Source organism: Sphaeramia orbicularis, unplaced genomic scaffold (genome assembly GCF_902148855.1).
Source record: "Sphaeramia orbicularis unplaced genomic scaffold, fSphaOr1.1, whole genome shotgun sequence".
Taxonomy (NCBI): domain Eukaryota; kingdom Metazoa; phylum Chordata; class Actinopteri; order Kurtiformes; family Apogonidae; genus Sphaeramia; species Sphaeramia orbicularis.
The window spans coordinates 286,026-307,735 of record NW_021941571.1 but is presented as its reverse complement, the minus strand read 5'-3'; the positions used below and the strand labels follow the sequence as shown (position 1 = coordinate 307,735).

General features: G+C 47.9%; 1 protein-coding gene across 1 annotated transcript; it reads right to left on the bottom strand.

The window, feature by feature from the left end:
* Window positions 1-98: 98 nt before the first annotated feature.
* cacng7a (calcium channel, voltage-dependent, gamma subunit 7a) lies at window positions 99-21,139 on the bottom strand. Its single transcript, XM_030129895.1, has 6 exons — window positions 20,864-21,139; window positions 11,377-11,578; window positions 8,089-8,175; window positions 7,819-7,959; window positions 5,097-5,242; window positions 99-1,173 (listed from the first exon to the last, which is right to left on the bottom strand). Exons 2-6 carry the CDS (start codon window positions 11,570-11,572, stop codon window positions 661-663), a joined length of 1,083 nt encoding a protein of 360 aa, XP_029985755.1. The 5' UTR covers window positions 11,573-11,578; window positions 20,864-21,139; the 3' UTR covers window positions 99-660.
* Between the last annotated feature and the right edge of the window lie 571 nt (window positions 21,140-21,710).

The window sequence follows — 21,710 nt, the reverse complement described above, 5'->3', positions numbered from 1 at the left end:
TTTTTTATTTTTTGGGGGGGGTTTGGGTGGTTTCTGGGTAGTGTTTTTTGGGGGGGTAGTTTTGGGGTGATTTTTGGGCAGTTTGGGGTTTTTTTTTGGGGGGGGGGGGGTTCATTCCTGGTTGGACAGGGGTTAATTCCTGGCTTGTTGGGGGTTAATTCCTGGTTGGATGGGGGTTCATTCCTGGCTAGATGGGGGATAATTTCTGGTTGGATGGGGGTTAATTCCTGGTTGGATGGGGGTTAATTCCTGGCTAGATGGGGGATAATTTCTGGTTGGATGGGGGTTAATTCCTGGTTGGATGGGGGTTAATTCCTGGTTGGATGGGGGTTAACTACCTACCTACCTACCTAACTATGTTTCTTCATGTATGTTCCGTGCAGCGCCACTTCACTGTCGCCTCTGTATCACGTCCTGATGACACATGAACTTGTTCTGTTCCAGTTTTTGTGAGTGTCAGTTTTCGTCGGAGGGTCGGTGTGGCGCTGACTCATCCCTCCGCCCCCTTCCCTCCTCATCTTCCTTCATCATCCTTTGTGCCCCCTCCCCCTCAGGACAGATGTGTGTTTGTGTTGTGATGAAATAGCTGTAAAGGCACCCACCCCCCACCCCCCCAATATGTTTAACCCACCCCCCCCACCCCCCTACGGTATATGTGGTCTAACATGGCGAGGCGCTCATCCTCATGTGTGTGTGGTAGTGAGGAGGGGGCACGGCGGAGGGCGGAGCCATCGGCAGGGACTGCGGCGGGGGCCCGCTCGGGTGAGGGTGGGGCTGTGAATGGGCATGAGCGTGGGACACCCTGGGGAGGGTGGAGGTGGCGGCAGGGTGCAGGGGGTGCGGGTACGAGGAGGAGGAGGACGAGGAGGCCGGCTGAAGCTGGTAGCTGGCGGCCGACGACGGGCCAGACGAGGAGGGTGTGGCCTGGGAACTGCCACCTTTAGGCGGCGGCTGAGGGGGCGGAGTCTGGTTGAGCTGGATGGAGATGTCGGAGGAGACGTCGGAGGCGCTGCGCCCCCTCTGCGGAGGAGGCCAGGAGTCCGGGTGCAGGAACTGTCCGCTGTAGTCGCTGCAGTCGGACATGCGGGGGCGGTAGAGGGCGGGGTGGGGCCGGTACAGCTCCTCCTCAGCGTAACGCTTCATGAAGAGGTAGACGGACATCACACCTGCACCCTGAGGACACACACACACACAGACACACACCTGAGTCAACACCTACCAACATCTGAAGGCTTTCAAACACTGATCAGCTGAGGGGTCGGTCCTTCAGCGGGTCCAGGACGCAGCCCTGGTGCATCCCAGACCACGTTAGAAGGAATGTGGACTCATCAGAGCTGACAATATAGCTGAATGTGTGATTGGATGGTGCTTTGTGATGCATTCAGGTACATTAGTCTTTCACTTTATTGCGTTTAAGGAGGAGAATCTCAAACTGAATCCATGAAGGAAATACTTGAACACGTCTACAGATAGACATCTGACCTCAGATCTATGCACTTTAGCTCCTATGAACAAAACAAACACTGAACCAAGGTTATTATCGTTAACCAAAATTAACGAAATGACCAAAACTAGAATTGAAAAAACATTTTCGTTAACTGAAATAAATAAAAACTATAATTAAAAGAAAAAAACATAACTAACTGAAACTGTATTGTGTGTTTACAAAACTAACTAAAACGGATAAAAATTTTGGAAAAATTCCCTTCATTTTTGTCTTTGTCAATGTCAGATTGATATGAAATCGATTTATTTGGCTCTATCAGTTTTGTCTGCTTTCACCATATGATATTTAAGGGTCCGTCACTTGTGTTCACTTGTGGTTTCCAGTCGTCTTCTGGTCCCCACTCTACCTGGAAACATGGAGACTAAAGCAGCAGAGTCCTGTCTGGGATTGATTTGAATACGACAACACAGAAGAAGAGAAAAGAGACCACTGAACTAAAATTCATACTAAAACTAAGCATTTACAAAAAAAATGAAAACTGATCAAAACTAGAAAACCTGCTCTAAAAATCAATTAAAATGAACTGAATTAGAGAAAAAAAAGTCTAAATTAAGTAAAACTAAACTATAATGAAAAATCCAAAACTATCAGAACCTTGGACTGAACTTTCACATTTGAGCCTCAGAAATCAACTCATCTTCAGCTGTGACGACCTCCTGCTTTGATAACGCCAGTGGTTCGATATGTTTGATGTCCAGCTGATGCATTCATGTTCAATAACTGTATCCTTTATCATCAGTCCAAAGGAAAACAAACTTTAGTGATAAAAACTGGATGTTCTGTGCATGTTCATGACTGGGTTTATGATGCTTTCATGAGTGCAGTGGGTTAGTGTTTGACTTTGTGGTTGTCGGTTTGATTCCAGGTCCCTGTTGGTGGCTCATGTGCAGTGTCCGTAGGGCCGTGGACAGATGCATGCAGCAAACACCGTCCTGTGGGAACAGTGTGTGTCCACAGCTCTGTCTGTGATGGACGCTGACACAGAGGACACAGCTGATGGACGGCCCTGTCACTTCACATCCACAGAATCCACACATTAGCTGGAACAGCAAATCACAGTCCAAAGCTCTGATGTACAAGACCCTGCCCCCTCCCAGGCTGCCGTTCGACACCAGTGGGACCAGAAAATTAAATAAATGCAGAATAATTTAGCACAGCGTTGACAAAAAGGCTCGACGCTCCTCGGCGGAATGAGCCATTATCCAAAATGTATTCATGTTCTCAGTGGGCATCTGCTCAACATTCACAGCTCATTCAGTATTCATCCACAACATCAGCGACAAAAACCCAATGAACCCTGGGAAATGTGAGAGAGAGATGCAAAAACGACTGTTTAAAGAGCAGAGACTGGAGAAGAGCAACAGCTGTTACAGATCTAGAACAGATAGAACAGAAGAGCAACAGCTGTTATAAATCTAGAACAGATAGAACAGAAGAGCAACAGCTGTTATAGATCTAGAACAGATAGAATAGATAAGGAAGAACAGGGAAGAGGAACCTAGAAGAGAGGGAGATAAAAGGAGGAAGGGGGGAGGAAGAGGAAGAAGAAGAGAGGAGGAAGAGGAGGATGAAGAGGAAGAGAAAGAGGAGGAGGAAGAAAAGAAGGAGGAGAGGGAGGAGAAGAAGGAGAAGGAGGAGGAAGAGGAGAAGGAAGAGGAGGGGGGAGGAAGAGGAAGAGGAAGAGGAAGAAGAAGAGGAGAAGGAGGAGGAAGAGGAAGAAGAGGAGGAAGAGGAGGAGAGGGAGGAAGAGGAGAGGAAGAAGGAGGAGGAGGAAGTGGAGGAGGAGAGGAAGAGGAGAACAGAGGAGATTAGAGGAGGAAGAAAAAGATGAGGATTAAAAACGACCAGATGAAAGAAGAGGATGATGGAAAGAGGAGAAAGAGGAGGAGGAGGCGGAGGAAGGAGCCCCTCCTCCACCTCTTCCTCAGGTATTGTGATCCAGATGAAGCTGCTGTCCTCAACTCTGGGATCCATTAACATTTATGAATATTGATGCAGGATCACAGCTCCTACGCACACCTGCACATGCTCAGTACGTCTGTGTCTGTGCACATGCTCAGTACGTCTGTGTCTGTGCACATGCTCAGTGGGTCTGTGTCTGTGCACATGCTCAGTAGGTCTGTGTCTGTGCACATGCTCAGTACGTCTGTGTCTGTGCACATGCTCAGTGGGTCTGTGTCTGTGCACATGCTCAGTACGTCTGTGTCTGTGCACATGCTCAGTACGTCTGTGTCTGTGCACATGCTCAGTGGGTCTGTGTCTGTGCACATGCTCAGTGGGTCTGTGTCTGTGCACGTGCTCAGTGGGTCTGTGTCTGGGTCTGTGTCTGTGCACGTGCTCAGTACGTCTGTGTCTGTGCACGTGCTCAGTACGTCTGTGTCTGTGCACGTGCTCAGTGGGTCTGTGTCTGTGCACATGCTCAGTACGTCTGTGTCTGTGCATGTGCTCAGTACGTCTGTGTCTGTGCACGTGCTCAGTGGGTCTGTGTCTGTGCACGTGCTCAGTGGGTCTGTGTCTGTGCACATGCTCAGTACGTCTGTGTCTGTGCATGTGCTCAGTGGGTCCACACTGCATTTGCAAACAGTGTGTGTGTGTGTTCATTCAAACACTAAAACATGTTGTGAATCTGAATTACATGAAACCAAACACATGCACACAGGTGGAAATATGAACCTAAAACACTCGTTTTTCGATATGAACGTGATCTGATGAAGAAAAGAGAGGAGCCCAGACAACCCCCCCACACACACACACAGCCCCTCCCACCTGCTCTTCCAGGTGAACCCTGATTGGTCTCCAGACCACAGACAGAATCCATCCATCGTGTCCTGGGTCGGACTGAGGTCTCCACCTGGACGGACACGCCCCTAACCCCTCCCCAGGGAGGAGTCCAGGAGGCATCCTCACCAGATGAACCTCTTCTATTGGCTCCTCTGGATGTGGAGGAGCAGAGGCTCTACTCTGAGCCCCTCCCAGATATCTGAGCTCCTCCCCCTATCTCTAAGGCTGAGCCCGCCCACCGTGCAGTGGAACCTCCTGTCTGTGTTGAAGCCATGACCCAGTTCTGTGGTTCTGTGGGTTCATGTCCACAGCTGAGGGTCAGAACACAGATCCACTGGTGCGTGTACGGCTTCTCCTTTGGCCTTAGCTCCGTCTGCACCACAACGGACCGCTTTAGTGTCCGCATCACTGCAGACTCCGCCCACACCCACCTGTCAATCACCTGCTCCATCCTAACCTCACTACTGAACAAGATACAAGATACTTAACCCCCCCCCAGGCAGGACTTCTTCCCTCCTTTTTTAATTATTATTATTATTATTATTATTGTTGTTGTTGTTGTTTGTGGTGCTGACAGACTCTAGTGTTTGTTTGTCAGTCTTTACTCCTGTATTTCCAACTGTATTCCTGCAGTTGTAAGTTCAGCTGAATTCTATCGTTCATATTCTATTAAAGTTGATCTTTTGTCTTCTCACTTTGATATTTGAGCGTTTGCTGAGGTCGAAGCTGCTTCTACAAACATTTGGACTGTTTAGTTTTGGTTTTTTTGGGTGGGGGGGTCCATGTGTGTGCTTTGTGTTTGAATCACCTCTTTGAGGAGGAAGGAGGAGGCGGCGAAGGCAAAGGACCATCCATAGTGGTAGTGGAAGAACTGTTCAGGCTCCCGAGGGCGATTCATCACCTCGTCATTGATGCTGGAGATGTAGAGGACCAGACCCACCACCAGACTGAGACCTACAACAGAAGACACACACAACTGAGACCTACAACACAAAAAATACACACTAATCTACCCCTCTCTCTCTCTCTCCCTCCCTCTTTCTCTCTCTCTCTCCCTGTCCCCCATCTCCTCTCTCTCTCTCCTCTCCTTCTCTGTCTTTCCCTCCGTGTTTTTCTCTCTCTCTCTCCTTTCTCTCTCTCTTCTATCTCCCCCCCCCCCCCCCCCCCCCGCTTTCTCTGCTTGTACTGTGTGTGTTTGTCCACCAGATGGCGGTGTTGTGGTGAAGTTAGAACCACAGGCCAGTGTTCCACAGATTACAGGTCTGATGTCTCGGCTCCAGTGAAATCAACCATAAACTGAAGCTTCGACTCCACGTGGGATCAGGAAGAAACTCACAGACCAACAGCTGATGAAGGTGCCAGATCAGCTGGACGACGTGGACCTGAACCAGAACCATCACAAATTAAAGTCCAACTGTGACAGGGACCTGGTTCTACTAGAACTCCATGTAGAGAACAGGCTGAGTGTTGACCCAGAACACTGAGGTCTGAGTTGATGAACAGAAAACATGTGAATATGAGGTGAGAAAAAACAGTTTTAGAATTCAAGCAAAAAAAAAAAAAAAAACACACACTAAGACCCAGTTCTGCTGTCTGCTTCATATGTTCTACTGTAGAACCACAGCAGGAAAGAACAACAATGTTCTGCACACATTGCATTCTTTTATTCACTGTGTTTGTACTCTGTGGTTCCACTGGTGCTGGTTTAAAGGAATTTAAAAAAAGGTGGAATGGATTCATTATATGGATTAAATGTGTCTAATACATGTTGAACATGTTATATACATATCTCTATCTATCTATCTATCTATCTATCTATCTATATCTATATCTATATATATATATATATATATATATATATATATATATATATATATATATTTATATATTTATATATGATAGCTAGATAGCTAGATAGATAGACGTGTGTATAGTTGTATTGACAATTTCTTTCCTGCTACTTATAATAATAATATGGATGTTTCTGTGTCCAGCACGTGTTTGTCCAGCGTTTGTCCGATCGATGTCCCGATGTTGCAGCACAGGAGGGCATTTGTACGGGTTTCCTCAGCCTTCACAGGCCTGATCGCTGCCAAACTCTCCAAATGAATACAAACATTACCTGATTATCTACTAGGCACAATTTTATGTCCGTATTCAAATATTGTGGGGTATGCTGGGAGATTTTAACAGGGTCCCAGCTCCCAGCTCACCTCGGACTGGGTCTGAGCTCATCACAGACCGGGTTCCAGCTCACCTCGGACCGGGTCCCTGCTCACCTAAGACCAAGTCCAAGCTCACCACAGACCCAATCGCTGCCAAACTCTCCAAATGAATACAAACATTACCTGACTACCTACTAGGCACAATTTTATGTCCGTATTCAAATATTGTGAGGTACGCTGGGAGATTTTAGCCTCTCATGCTATCGTACAATGGCACCATGGGTACAATGCCGCTAGTAGTGATAATAATAGTTGTTATTGTTGCTGAAATATTGGAATTAATAAAGTATTTTGACCCTGATCTGGACCCTGGTTCTGGCTCTGATCCTTATCTGCTTGGTCTTCCACAGACTGAAGTTCTGTCCTGGTTCTGTCCTCTCCTGTTTGGAAACGCTGCCCTATAAACTGTTCCTCTGTGACTGAACACCTGGAACTGGAGTGAGTCCAACACAAGGAAAGCAATCCAGTGGATCCGTGGTTCCTGTGTACAATCTGACCCAATCACCTCATTTTCTTCTGTTTGTTTTCTTTCTTTACTGGTTCTGAAACTTCAAACCACTGTACATGAAGTGAACCATGGTCCGGTCTGATCCAGATCCAGACCTCATCTTCTGGTCCCACCACAGACTGGACGTCTGGTCCACATCGTGGTCTGAAGGTCTGGATCAAAGGATTTGAACTTCAGTTAACTGGAGCCACCGTATGTTTTACAGCCATAGAAATATAGGATCCATGGGATGGGGATCCAGAACCAGTTCTTGTACAGAACTGGTTCCGTTCGATAGTCTGTTTGGTTGTTGGTTCTGTCCTCAGGTCATTTCTGTATTTGGGTTGTAAAGCCTTTAATGTCTACAGACGCCACCAGGACCATTTCCACCAGCATCAGAGCGACCATTCGTCCAAAGCCTCAGATCGACTGCGCTGACCCAGGCCTTGGACTACCTGGTCCAAATAGAGTCTGAAGGTTCTGGAGCGTCATGTCCGGTCCATTTACTGAGGAGATAATGGCAGAGTCTGAGGACGTGTCTTCCTGAGGACGACCAGACTCCTCATTACTCATTGTCTGATTGACATGTCAGACCTCCACCGTCCAGCCTCCTCAGCACCGCTTTGGAAGGAAACGGGGTCGGCTGTGGACCCAGAACCGCGGTGAGGCCCGACAGACGGGGACAGGACCAGGATGTCTGTCCACATCCAGTGTAACTACTGAAACATTAACTATATTTAACTACCTGCACTGACATTACACCGAAACAACACCAAAAACACAGAAAAGACACACAGTGAATGTTCTGCTGAACCCACCTGACAGGATGAAGAAGATCCCAGAGACGAAGGCCAGGATGGTCCTCTGAGGACGGATGTGTCCAATGTTACTGATGACAAAGGCAGTGAAGACGAACAGCAGGGACACCATGGGGAAGGGCGTGGCTGTCCGCACCATCTCTGAAAGAAACCCAACCACAAGACCAGGATTAAAGGAGGTTCTGGGATGGTCCGCAGGGTCTGGGATGTTCCGGGGGTTCTGTGATGACACTTCCAGAGCAGGGACACTTCCTGTGCGGGGACACTTACTGAGGATGTTGGCTGTGTTCTCTGTGGTGATCTCTATCTCCGGCTCAGTGAAATACTCGGATGCCACACATCTGCCCTTCTCTGGTCCTGAGAGACAAAACAGAAAGACAAGAAGTAAGGACACAACATGAGAGGGACACATTTATCAGCAGGTCAGGAGACGAATGGACACATTAGCATACGCAGGAAAAACAGAAAACCCACAGGTTACCATGGAAACCAACACAGAGGACAGACAAGGAGACAGAGGAAGAAGACAAGGAGACAGAGGGACTTTCAGGAGCCGGAGATGGACTTCACCATTAACTTCAAACCCAGAGGACACATGAAAAAAAAAAAAAAAAAAGACGACCAGGACACGTCTGTCTCCAACCACCATCCACCCAGAGAGACAACTAGGACCAGGATTCTGAAACAGAGGACATGTTTCTGAAACTTGTACCTATTATGGACTAAAATAACGGTCAATGAAGGTGCTTTTATTGAAGGTGAAATCAGAGTGAAGTCCAAACCAGTCTGTCCTCCTCCAGCTCGTCCTCTGGGTCCAGATCTAAGCACAGATGAACCTGAGGACAGGATTCAGAAGTAGTAGGCTCACATCTGACTGAATCTGAGCACACCACTGAAAACACACAATTCAAGTTTCCTCCTTCACCCTTCAGTTACAATATGATGAGAACCAATGACCAATACAACTGTTCACCTTTAACCCTTACAGACCCAAACGTCCACCTTTAACCCTTACAGACCCAAACGTCCACCTTTAACCCTTACAGACCCAAACGTCCACCTTTAACCGTTAAAGATGTTTCACAGCTGTTTCTGGGCTGTTTCAGGGCTGTTTAAGGGCTGTTTTAGGGTTGTTGCAGAGGTATTTCAGGGCTGTTTTAGGTCTGTTTAACGGCTGTTTCAGAGCTGTTTAAGGTCTGTTTCAGGGCTGTTTTAGCACTGTTTAAGGGCTGTTTTAGGGTTGTTGCAGAGGTATTTCAGGGCTGTTTTAGGTCTGTTTAACGGCTGTTTCAGAGCTGTTTAAGGTCTGTTTCTGGGCTGTTTCAGGGCTGTTTTAGCACTGTTTAAGGGCTGTTTTAGGGTTGTTGCAGAGGTATTTCAGGGCTGTTTTAGGGCTGTTTCAGAGCTGTTTCAGAGCTGTTTTAAGGCTGTTTCAGAGCTGTTTCAGAGCTGTTTAAGGGCTGTTTAAGAGCTGTTTTAAGGCTGTTTCAGAGCTGTTTAAGTGCTGTTTCAGAGCTGTTTTAATGCTGTTTCAGAGCTGTTTCAGGGCTGTTTCAGAGTTATTTCAGGGCAATTTCTGGGCTGTTTCAGAGCTGTTTATGGGCTTTCAGGGCTGTTTTAATGCTGTTTCAGAGCTGTTTCAGGGCTGTTTCAGAGTTGTTTCAGGGCTATTTCTGGGCTGTTTCAGAGCTGTTTATGGGCTGTTTCAGAGCTGTTTCAGGGCTGTTTCAGAGCTGTTTTAAGGCTGTTTCAGAGCTGTTTCAGGGCTGTTTCAGAGCTGTTTTAAGGCTGTTTCAGAGTTGTTTCAGGGCTGTTTCTGGGCTGTTTCAGATCTGTTTTAGGGCTGTTTCGCTGTTTTAGGGCTGTTTCAGAGGTGTTTCAGGGCTGTTTTAGGGCTGTTTCAGAGGTGTTTCAGGGCTGTTTTAGGGCTGTTTCAGAGGTGTTTCAGGGCTGTTTTAGGGCTGTTTCAGAGGTGTTTCAGGGCTGTTTTAGGGCTGTTTCAGAGGTGTTTCAGGGCTGTTTTAGGGCTGTTTTACGGCTGTTTCAGGGCTGTTTTACGGCTGTTTCAGAGGTGTTTCAGGGCTGTTTTAGGGCTGTTTCAAAGGTGTTTTAGGGCTGTGGACACACATTATGTAAAAACACAGCCTTATGTAAGAACTCAACTAAATGTCACCAAATCTGACTGGATTATGTAACACACTGTGAACCAGTCTGAGGGGTTTTCCTACATGGGGGGGTCAGAGGAGGCCACCTGTGGACCTCCAGACCAGATCCAGGTCCAGGTCCTGAGAGGTGTATGATGTGGTCAATGAGGACCAGATCTGACCAGTATGAGCTCAGAGGGGGAGAATGGAGGTTTCTAAAGAAGGAACCAGGACCATGTGATCAGCAGACGACGGCACAAAAGATCTGAGTCCAATGACACTCAACCTGTCATATAAATTAATAAATGACTATTTTCATCCATGATCTGCAAAAAAAAAAAGCAAAACTTGACAAAAACACGTCCAGACATACTAGTACAATGCTCCAGAACAGCACCTCCTTCACTATTATATACAATTATTTACAGAATTCACCTCTAAAACCTCTGTAAAACACTAATAAAGTCATAAAAATCTGCCATGTCTCTCACCGACTGCACACTGCTGCTCTCTGCTCCGCCCACTTCCACCCCTCCCCTTCCGCCAATGCAGACCTCTACCCTCATGTGTTCTAGACCAATAGAAAGAACCCAGTCTCAGATCAAAGATGACAGTTGGCTTCTGTCAGTGAACGGTTCAGGAGTTACAGTCGTTTGAATGACGCGTCACCAGTGACACACAGGTCTTCAAAGGGTTAATTAGGAAATTAAATTCACATTTGACTGGTTCCCATGTGACTCTATAGTCCCTTTTCCATTGACCCTCAAATTGCGTGAAAATAACTTGCACATAAAAAATTGTCAAATAGAAAAGCAACAATTTCACCCAAACTCTAGTTTTTCTTTCATAGTTTAATTGGTCTATGACCCAAAACTGTAATGGAAAGACCTTTGAGTCCAACTAGAGTCACATGACCAACACAAACAGATGTGGATGGATGTTAGAACAAGAGAAGAAGAGTTGGACCCAAACTTGTCTGTGTATGTGTGGACACAGCAGGAAACCACATCAGTTTAGAATTCAGTAGGAGACAGAGGGAGAATATAGAAGAATAATGAATATATCTGTAAACAAACATATTTACATTTGTTGCCATGTTTATGGAATGACATGTCGTGTCATCTCATGATAATAAATAAACTAACCATTGCATTTGGGATTGAATGGACAAACCAACATTCCACACTTCTGTTTTGAACACATTTATATAAATATGAAGACAGTTTAGCTCAAATGGACCAAAGGGACTAATGTTTGTCAGGAGTGGGTAACAGCTAACGCTATGTAAATGTCAGACTTGTTTGCTTGGTTCTGGTTCTAGTGGAAGGACCAGGATCAAACTGGAGTGGATGTTGAAGCGTTCATGGTTGGTTCAAAGTGTGTGTGAAAACAAGACTGAAAAGAGACGACTGACCTGCCACAAAGCACACCCTCCACAGGCCCGAGTGCAGCGCCATCTTCACCTCAGTGGTCTGGTTCTGCTGCAGGACCACGCCCTCCTCCATCAGCAGCCAATAATCTGTGGACACGGCAACGCCCACCAGCAGGAGGCCGCAGGCGCCGAACACCGATGACAGCAGCGTCAGCGCCCTGGTACTGAAGGAACTCATGTGGACCTGGAGGAGGAGCAAGAGGAGGAGGAGGAGGAAGACGAGGAGTTATGAAGAGGAGGAGGAGTTAGGGAGGGAGGAAGAGGAGGAGTTAGGGAAGATGAAGAGGAGGAGTTATGAAGAGGAGGAGGAGTTAGGGAGGGAGGAAGAGGAGGAGTTAGGGAAGATGAAGAGGAGGAGTTATGAAGAGGAGGAGGAGTTAGGGAGGATGAAGAGGAGGAGTTATGAAAAGGAGGAGGAGTTAGGGAGGATGAAGAGGAGGAGTTATGAAAAGGAGGAGGAGTTAGGGAGGGATGAAGAGTAGGAGTAGTTAAGGAGGGAGGAAGAGGAGGAATTAGGGAGGGATGAAGAGGAGGAGTGTGTGTGTCTGTGTGTGTGTGTGTGTGTGTGTGTGTGTGTGTGTGTGTGTGTGTGTGCGTGTATATACATGTGTGTGTATTAGAGCCTGACCGATATGAGATTTTTGGGGCCAATACCGATATTGGGGGCAAAAAAAGCTGATATACAATATATCGGCCGATATCCGATATTGGCCAATATATGAAATAAGAACACTGATCTACACAGGATATAATAATCTTATATTAGATAATTGGGGACAGGTGGATTAACAGTTGCATAAATCTTTATCTCACACAGATAATTTACACAACTTTCAAATGCAAACTATGCAATCACAAAAATAATTAGAGCAAAAAAATATGACTGAGCACACAATTACGTTTTCACTCACAAATTTTGATGTGTCTGCCTCACGGCACTACAACTCCTTATGTGGACTGAGGACTAAACTGAGCATGTGCAGAGTGAATTAGGTGAGTCCTAAGTTGTTCCTGATTGGAGTAACTGCAAGAGTTACAACTGACCTGTGTTACAACTGTAACCGGTCTCCCCTACACTATTAACACCCAGGCCTGTCTGCAGAATGAAACTGTGAGGGAGACAGGAAGTGCATGGACATGGATATGTGAGGGGGGGTGAATACTTCATAAAAGGGGGGGGGGCTTAGCGGTCCATCTTTGTCAGAGCGCGCAGTAGCGGTCCGTGATTTTTGCTGGGGTGGGGGGGTCGGAAAGAGGGGTGGGGGGGTAAGCAGTCCCTCCTTGTCAGAGCACGTGAACGAGTGCGCGCGGGGGGGGGGGGTAGCTCCATGATTATGATTGTGTGTGTGTGTGTGTGTGTGTGTGGGGTAGTGTCATTGTTCGAGCAGGAGTGAAAGTGAAACTAATTCGCTTTAAAGTTCCTCTTGTTCTCCGGGCAGCGCACACACACACACACACACACGCACGCACACACAGGAGCAGCGAGCGACAGAATCTCCGCACAGCAAAAAAAGTTAATATATCGGCCACATCGGCTACATATTGGCCTATGTTGATTAATTGGTGATACGCCGTAATCGGTCGGGTTCTAATATGTATGTATTTTTGTTTTCCTTAGTTAATTTGTTACATTTGTTTCTTCTCCTGAAACTGATTTCATGTGTTAAATTAAACGTAACAATTGTTCATTTGTTGTCGTCTCCAATAAACAGGAAATGCAGACAGTGAGACGGGATTTCAGATGTAGAACAGCTGATGGTCCAGGTCCAGGTCCAGGCCCAGATCCAGGCCCGGGTCCAGTATCAGACCAACATGCAGGACCAGCGTTGTTCCTGAACCCAGCTGATCCCAGTGCTGTCCCCTTTAGTCTGTGGACGACAGCCGTTATCTGTTTGGATGTTTTCTGCAGTGTTTGTCCCATGGGTTATGTAACAAACAGAGCTGCGAGGAGAAACTGCTTCTGACAGAACCATGTGACCCATCCACATCAAAGTACGGGTCAGGACTCAACTGGAACCAGGAAACAGGTCAGGACTCAGGACTAGTTGAAGAATTGTCCTTTTGTCTTCTTATCTTCATGACACAGGGCTTATTACCTCTGCCAAGGAGGTTATGTTTTTGCCAGTGTTTGTTTGTCTGTCTGTCTGTTTGTTTGTTTGTTTGTTTGTCTGTCCGTTAGTGTGCAACATAACTCAAAAAGTTATGGACAGATTTGGATGAAATTTTCAGGGTTTGTTGGAAATGGGATAAGGAAGAAATGATTAAATTTTGGTGGTGATCGGGGGTGGGGGGGCCCACGGGGGGGCCACTGATCAGCCTTGGCGGAGGTCTGCGCTCTCCGAGTGCTTCTAGTTTCCTTACTGATGTTCTCACATGTTTCAGGACTGTTCCATTAGTCCATAAAAACTGTTACTGAAGTTCCAGCTGCTGAAGCTCAGACCTGAACCAGACCTGAACTAATTAGACCTACTGTCATACATTCAGGAAATTTAAACCCAGCTCATCCATGGTAGTACTTCTGTAGTACTGGTACTGCTGTACTTCAGTACACAGTCCAAGTACTTTTTGAGGTATCTGCATGTGTTGCACTTGTACAAACAGTTCTTCTCATCACATTCCAGGGTTTTTTCAGTCTTCTGCACCGACAGTCTGGACAAAGACACAAACCAGTAAATAATCTGCACCGACAGTCTGGACAAAGACACAAACCAGTAAATAATCTGCACCGACAGTCTGGACAAAGACACAAACCAGTAAATAATCTGCACCGACAGTCTGGACAAAGACACAAACCAGTAAATAATCTGCACTGACAGTCTGGACAAAGACACAAACCAGTAAATAATCTGCACCGACAGTCTGGACAAAGACACAAACCAGTAAATAATCTGCACTGACAGTCTGGACAAAGACACAAACCAGTAAATAATCTGCACTGACAGTCTGGACAAAGACACAAACCAGTAAATAATCTGCACTGACAGTCTGGACAAAGACACAAACCAGTAAATAATCTGCACCGACAGTCTGGACAAACACACAAAGCAGTCAATCATTCTGTGGGTTTCTGCAGTTTTCTGCAGTTCTTCAGGAGTTTCACGTGAAATGTGGGTTTGGACGACGATCATCGTCAATGTATCACGCATTTCAGGGCCCGACTGGAGCAACGCCTGCGTTTGCACAGATAGCAGATGCCAAATGGGATGAGACGGCGTCCTCTTTGCAGCTTAAGTCTAGAGAAAATAAGCACAGCTCCCAGGTCACACAGGCCACAAACGAAACCAAGGAAATGGAAAATACAGCAACAGAGGACATGAAATGAACCAAAGATGAACGGAACAGTGTTTAGAGCAGTTAGATGGAATGAAGAGAGGATGAAAGAAGGAAAGAAGGAAGGACTGAAGGACTGAAGCCTCTTCAGTAGATTTTACAGACAGTGTTCAGTCGGATGAATCCATGCTGGTGGTCTGTACATGTTTTCACTGACTGGGTGGGCTGTTTCTGTGTTTACAAATGCTTGTGCTTTTCTTTTTGTAAACCTGGTCTCCCTTGAAAGAACCCCCCCCCCCCCCATCTCAATAGGACCCAGCTGGTTATTTACAGGTCCAATAAATACAATTCTCATCTCTGATCCTGGAAACATGAAAAGGTTTACGTTTGGACTCTGGACCAAAGACAGGCATCAGTCATCTGCTGGTTTTCACCCTCAGAAGTTCAGCGTGTCCGCTGGTGTTTGTCTGACCCAGTTTGTGTCCTCCATGACAGGTGTGATCAGCTGTTTCTGTCCACCTGACGCCATCCTCTGGTGGTTCTGGGAATATGGACCCTATCGATGAGAACCCAAAGGACAGAGCTGAAAAGTTGACAGGGTGGACGGTCAGTCCTGTTGGTCTGTTTGGAGTCCCTCAGAAACAACCGAGGACACAAAGACTCAGGTCCGTTTGACGGATTTATATGAAAAACATCAACTGACAAAGAAAACAGACAAGAAATGAGGAGGAAATAAACAGAAGGAGGGACTGGAACGAAGGGAATGAACAGACAGAAAAAGGAGGAGAGAGACATAAGAGAGAGACATAAGAGAGGAGAACATCTGGAAGAGGAGGAGGACACAGGGTTAGGGACAAGATGGACTGAAGACAGGCTGAAGCTGGAACTGAAGCTGGAACTGAAGCTGGACTGAAATGGACTGTGGATGGACTGAAGATGGACTGAAGACCGACTGAACGGTCAGTGAACATGTCCAAACAGTCAGTGGACATGTCCAAATGGTCAGTGGACATGTCCAAGGGGGGCGTCTGTCCCAGCACATTCAAACCCAGCTCATACTTGTGACTTCTTGTTTCTGTGATGTGGTTTCCTCCTGAAGGCGAGCGTGGCTCCAGGACACGGCCCAGAGGTCAGAGGTCAGCTGACATCCCACATGCCTCCTCCTCCTCTTCTTCTTCTGTTTGTTTTTGGGCCGGGGGCTTTTTCAGCTGAACAGACTGTGCTGTTTGTGTTCATCCTCTTCAGATTTACATAGTGAGTGTTGACTCAAATATCCCATAATACTTTGACATCAGACCTGGTCCGGCTGTGACCGTTACCAGGGTTTCCAAAAATAGAACCCGTTTCACTGAATCCACAGACGTACACAGACGTACTCGTTCTTCATTCCACAGATGGTCTTTCCAATCGTCCTCAGCAAAATGTGAACTTTGAGTTGGATTTATTAGGGACTGGGTTTACATTTGAGTCAGACCCACAGTGAAGTCTGTGTTTCTGTCTGTGTGTCTGTCTGTGCATCTGTCTGTGTGTCTGATCAGCAGGTCCTTCATCAGCTCTGTCTGTATGAATTCCTGTACAAATGGTCTGTTTCCTGGATCTGACTGTGGACCAGCCTCTGCACAGTCTGTGTGTGTTGGGAAACGTTCACACATTGTGATGTGATGAACTGAACAGGAAAAACCATCCAACAGCACAACTGGACCAAACCAGGTCCACACAGCTTCATATTCAGTGGGTTAGGCAGAACCGCAGGAACAGGCTCTGAAACACTGCAGTGGACCAAACAGCAACACACAGAGCACCCCCCCACTCCAAAGGTAGAACATGTGTAGTATAGAACGCAAAATGTAATAAGAACTAGTGTATTACTAGTCCTTCATCCTCCACTGCATCAGTGTAAGGTTCTATATAGGTAGGTTCTATTCGGGGGCTGTAGGTTCTTTTCGGGCGCTGTAGGTTCTATACAGACACTGTAAGTTCTATATTTGGAAAATGTCCAAACTGTAAACAAATTTTGTCCCAAAGAAGAAACAAATAAAATGTGAAATGAATCTGACAGTAGTTTAGTCAGAGAAGGAGTTTGAAGAACCTGTTAATGAACATGAAGACGATGAAGACAACAGCGCTGATGAAGACGCCGCCCCTTCCCTCCAGCTCACGGCCAATGGGACGCTCAGATCCATGACAGCAGGTTCTAATTCAACGCCATGTAGATGTTCTGGTAAAAATGTGCTTTTGAATGTGTTCTCTGTCGTGTGTGTTAAAGGTGCAGCAGTGAAACACCAGCGGTCCCATATGAACGTCCACATACGACACAAACCAATAAACGAATAAATAACTGCTGACCCCGATATCTGGACCTAGTTCTGCTGGTCTCTAATGACCACCGGCTCCAACTGTCCCTGGCACCGCCCCCACAACGCCGCTCAAAGCCTGGCTCGCAAAATTAAGACGTGGCGGAAAAAGAAAAGGCGGAATCACATGACGCAGAGATGAAAGAGTCGAAGAGCCACGGGTCAGTGTGGAGCAACTGCTGAGCTGCACCGAACTACATATCCCATGGTGCCGAGCGGGGCTCCACAGATGGCACTGCTGGGTTAGATAGATATAGCATGTGTGGGGGGGTATTTTCTGTTGAGACGGCAATATGTCCCTCTGTCAGCAGCAATGGATCTGCCAAGAGGACACAAACCAGATGGACATTTAAAGAACAGAAGAACAACAGACAAGAGGACAGAAGAACAACAAACAAGAGGACAGAAGACAGAAGAGCAACGGACAAAAGGACAGAAGACAAAAGAACAGCAGCACGTCACATATGTCCAACACAGAAAACATAGGTCCAACAAAGACAGGCACATGTATGTCCAGAACCAACCACAGGGTTAATTAGATTTTCAACAGAACATCTGTGGTTCTGAGAGTGGGTTCTGTCATGGGCCTGGACATCATGGTTCTGTTCGGGTAGAATGGACCTGTTGCCTTTAACAGTCAGGGGGACTGTAAGTCCTGGTGCAGGAGTCCAGGTTCTCCAACAGGTAAGTATGAGGCCACAGAACACAAACACCAGAACCAAACCTTCACAAAGAAGAACATAAGAGGACCAGCTGATACGTCAGGGCAGAAGAACATGAAACCACAGTCAAACACACTGACGTATTCCACTGTCATATCCTCTGAGTCCACCTTTATGTAGCTGGACTGACAGGTTTACATACAAAGCATGGACGTCCGCTGACCTGATGGACACCACCGACCTGATGGACATCCACTGACCTGATGGACACTACTGACCTGATGGACATCCACTGACCTGACAGACATCCACTAACCTGATGGACACCACTGACCTGATGGACATCCACTGACCTGACGGACATCCACTAACCTGATGGACACCACTGACCTGATGGACATCCACTGACCTGACAGACATCCACTGACCTGATGGGCGTCCACTGACCTGATGGATGTCCACTGACCTGATGGACACCACTGACCTGATGGATGTCCACTGACCTGATGGACACCACTGACCTGATGGACACTACTGACCTGATGGACATCCACTGACCTAACGGGCGTCCACTGACCTGATGGACACCACTGACCTGATGGGTGTCCACTGACCTGATGGGTGTCCACTGACATGATGGACACCACTGACCTGATAGACATCCACTGACCTGATGGACACCACTGACCTGATTGATGTCCACTGACCTGACAGACATCCACTGACCTGATGGGCGTCCACTGACCTGATGGACACCACTGACCTGAAGGACACTACTGACCTGATAGGCATCCACTGACCTGATGGACGTTCACTGACCTGATGGACACCACTGACCTGATGGACATCCACGGACCTGATGGACACCACTGACCTAATGGATGTCCACTGACTGAGGGACACCACTGACCTGACAGACATCCACTGACCTGACGGACATCCACTGACCTGATGGACACCACTGAACCGATGGTCACCACTGACCTGACAGACGTTCACTGACCTGATGGACGTCCACTGACCTGACAAATGTCCACTGACTTGATGGACACCACTGACCTGATGTACATCCACTGACTTGATGGACTGACATCCACTGACCTGACTGACATCCACTGACCTGACTGACGTCCACTGACCGGATGGACACCACTAACCCAATGGACACCACTGACCTGATGGATGTCCACTGACCTGACAGACGTCCACTGACCTGATGGACACCACTGACCCGATGAACGACCGTTGACCTGATGGACAACCACTGACCCAATGGACATCACTGACCTGATGGACGTCAGTATTGTCCAATCCCATTGGAATAAACTGGTGGACAAACATCCTAGTAGAACCCTGTGTTCCTTGTGTTCTAGGACATTCCACTGCCTTTACTGTCAAATACACATTCTGATTCACTAACACACAGGACACTGGCTCAGCATCTGCCTCACACTCTCTGCGTCCTCCTCCTCCCGCTCCTCCTCCTCCTCCTGTTCCTCCTCCTCCTGCTCCTCCTCCTGTTTCTCCTCCTCCTCCTGCTGCTCCTCCTCCTCTGTCTTTGTCCAGACTGTCCTCTGCTCAGTCCTCCAGTGTCCTTCATCTCTAATCACAGTCCAGTGCATTCGTCCAAACGTCTGGACAGACTCACACTGAGCAGCAGCTGTCATCAAACCAGCACCACTGCACCTCCTCCATTGCACCTCCACCACTGCACCTCCTCCACTGTATCTACTCCTCCAGTATACCTCCTCCTTTAATACACCTCCTCCACTACACCTCCTCCTCTAGTATACCTCCTCCACTGTATCTCCTCCTCTGTTACACCTCCTCCTCCACTACACCACCTCCACTGCACCTCCTCCTCCACTACACTTCCTCCAGTACACCTCCTCCACTAAACCACCTCCTCCTTCTCTACACCTTCTCCACTATAACTCCTCCTCCTCCAGTACATCTCCTTCAGTATACCACCTCCTCCTCCAGTACACCACCTCTTCCTCCACTACACTTCCTGCAGTACACCACCTCCTCCTCCAGTACACCACCTCCTCCTCCACTACACCACCTTCTCCTACAGTACACCTCCTCCGGTACACGCCCTCCTCCTCCTCCACTACACTTCCTCGAGTACACCTCCTCTTCTAGTACACGTCCTCCTCCACTACACCTCCTCCTCCTCCTCCACACCTCCTCTAGTACACGTCCTCCTCCACTACACCTCCTCCTCCTCCACACCTCCTCTAGTACACCTCTTCTATTACATCTCCTTATCCTCCTCCACTACACCTCTAGTACACCTCCTTCTCCTCCATTACACCTCCTCTAGTACATCTCCTTCTCCTCCTCCTCCACTACACCTTCTCTAGTACACCTCCGCCTCCTCCACTACACCTTCTCTAGTACACCTCCGCCTCCTCCACTACACCTCATCCTCCTTCTCCACTTCTCCTCCACTACACCTCCTTTAGTACACCTCCTCCTCCTCCTCCACTACACCTCCTCTAATACACCTCCTCCTCCTCTACACCTCCTCTAGTGCACCTCCTCCTCCTCTACACCACCTCAAGTACACCTCCTCCTCCTCCTCCTCCACTACACCACCTCTAGTACACCTCCTCCTCCTCCTCCACTACACCTCCTCTAATACACCTCCTCCTCCTCCTCTACACCTCCTCTAGTGCACCTCCTCCTCCTCCTCTACACCTCCTCCTCCTCTACACCACCTCAAGTACACCTCCTCCTCCTCCTACTCGACACCTCCTCCTCCTCCTCCACTACACCACCTCTAGTACACCTCCTCCTCCTCCTACTCTACACCTCCTCCTCCTCCTCCACTACACCACCTCTAGTACACCTCCTCCTCCATTACACCACCTCTAGTACACCTCCTCCTCCACTACACCACCTCTAGTACACCTCCTCCTCCTCTACACCTCCTCCTCCTCCTCTTTAACACTGCTGGACTCCACACACAGCAACACACATGACCATGATTCTCTGCAGAACAAACACAAGTCCTGACATTTGTACCTACAGAAGCACTTCAATGAGCCTGAAGAGTGCTGTAAAAGCAGATGTGTGTGTGTGTGTGTGTGTGGGGGGGGGGGGGGGGGGGGGGAATACCGGGTTTGCTTCAGCGCTCAGTGCAGATAGAATAAATACAGCATTGGAAGCTTTACTCACCCTGCAGAGCGGAGAGCTGCTGGGACTGAAGCCTCCACTGAAGGAGCAGTTCCCCCCCGATCTGTGCCTCCGCCTCGGCTCCGATTCTGCTGCGACTCCCCGCTTCTCCTCCTCTGTTCGCTCCCTACTCCTCCTCCTTCTCCTTCTTTACTTCACTCTGCTCTTTCAGCACTGCGGAGAATCGGTTGAATGGGCTTCACTGTAGTTTGGGGAAAGGGAGGTGGGACTGGTGTATGTGTGTGTGTGTTTGAGAGTAAGAGTGTGTGTAGAGAAGGAGGAGGAGGAGGGGTTGATACGGTGATGTAGGCTAGAGGCAGCGGAAGACGGCGTGGCATGAGCGTGTTGTGGCTGCGATGGAGGACACATCACGCAGCCTGACAGCATGACTGATCCAAACATACAGGCACCATTAGCACCAAGGAAGAGGCATTAATGAAGCAAACACACACACACAAACACACACAAACACACACAAACAACACACACACACAAACACACACAAACACACACAAACAACAACACGCCTCCGTAACAGGACTGAACACACACAGGACTGACAGCAGAGACAGTGTCCTACAGAGGAGACAGGAGGGACAACAGGGGGGAGGACAGGAGGGAAGACAGGAGGGAGGACGGGAGGGAAGACAACAGGGAGGACGGGAGGGAAGACAGGAGGGAAGACAGGAGGTAGAACCCAGTAGAACCCTGGTCCCAGTCCTACAGCAGTAGATGTTTGGATGTTCACACTGAAGTGGATCTGTCCCCGTTCCAACTGTTGAAGGAACACCAGAGCTGATGGACACCCTGGGTCCTGGTTCTGTTCTGGTGGACTCCTGGTGTCCTTCAG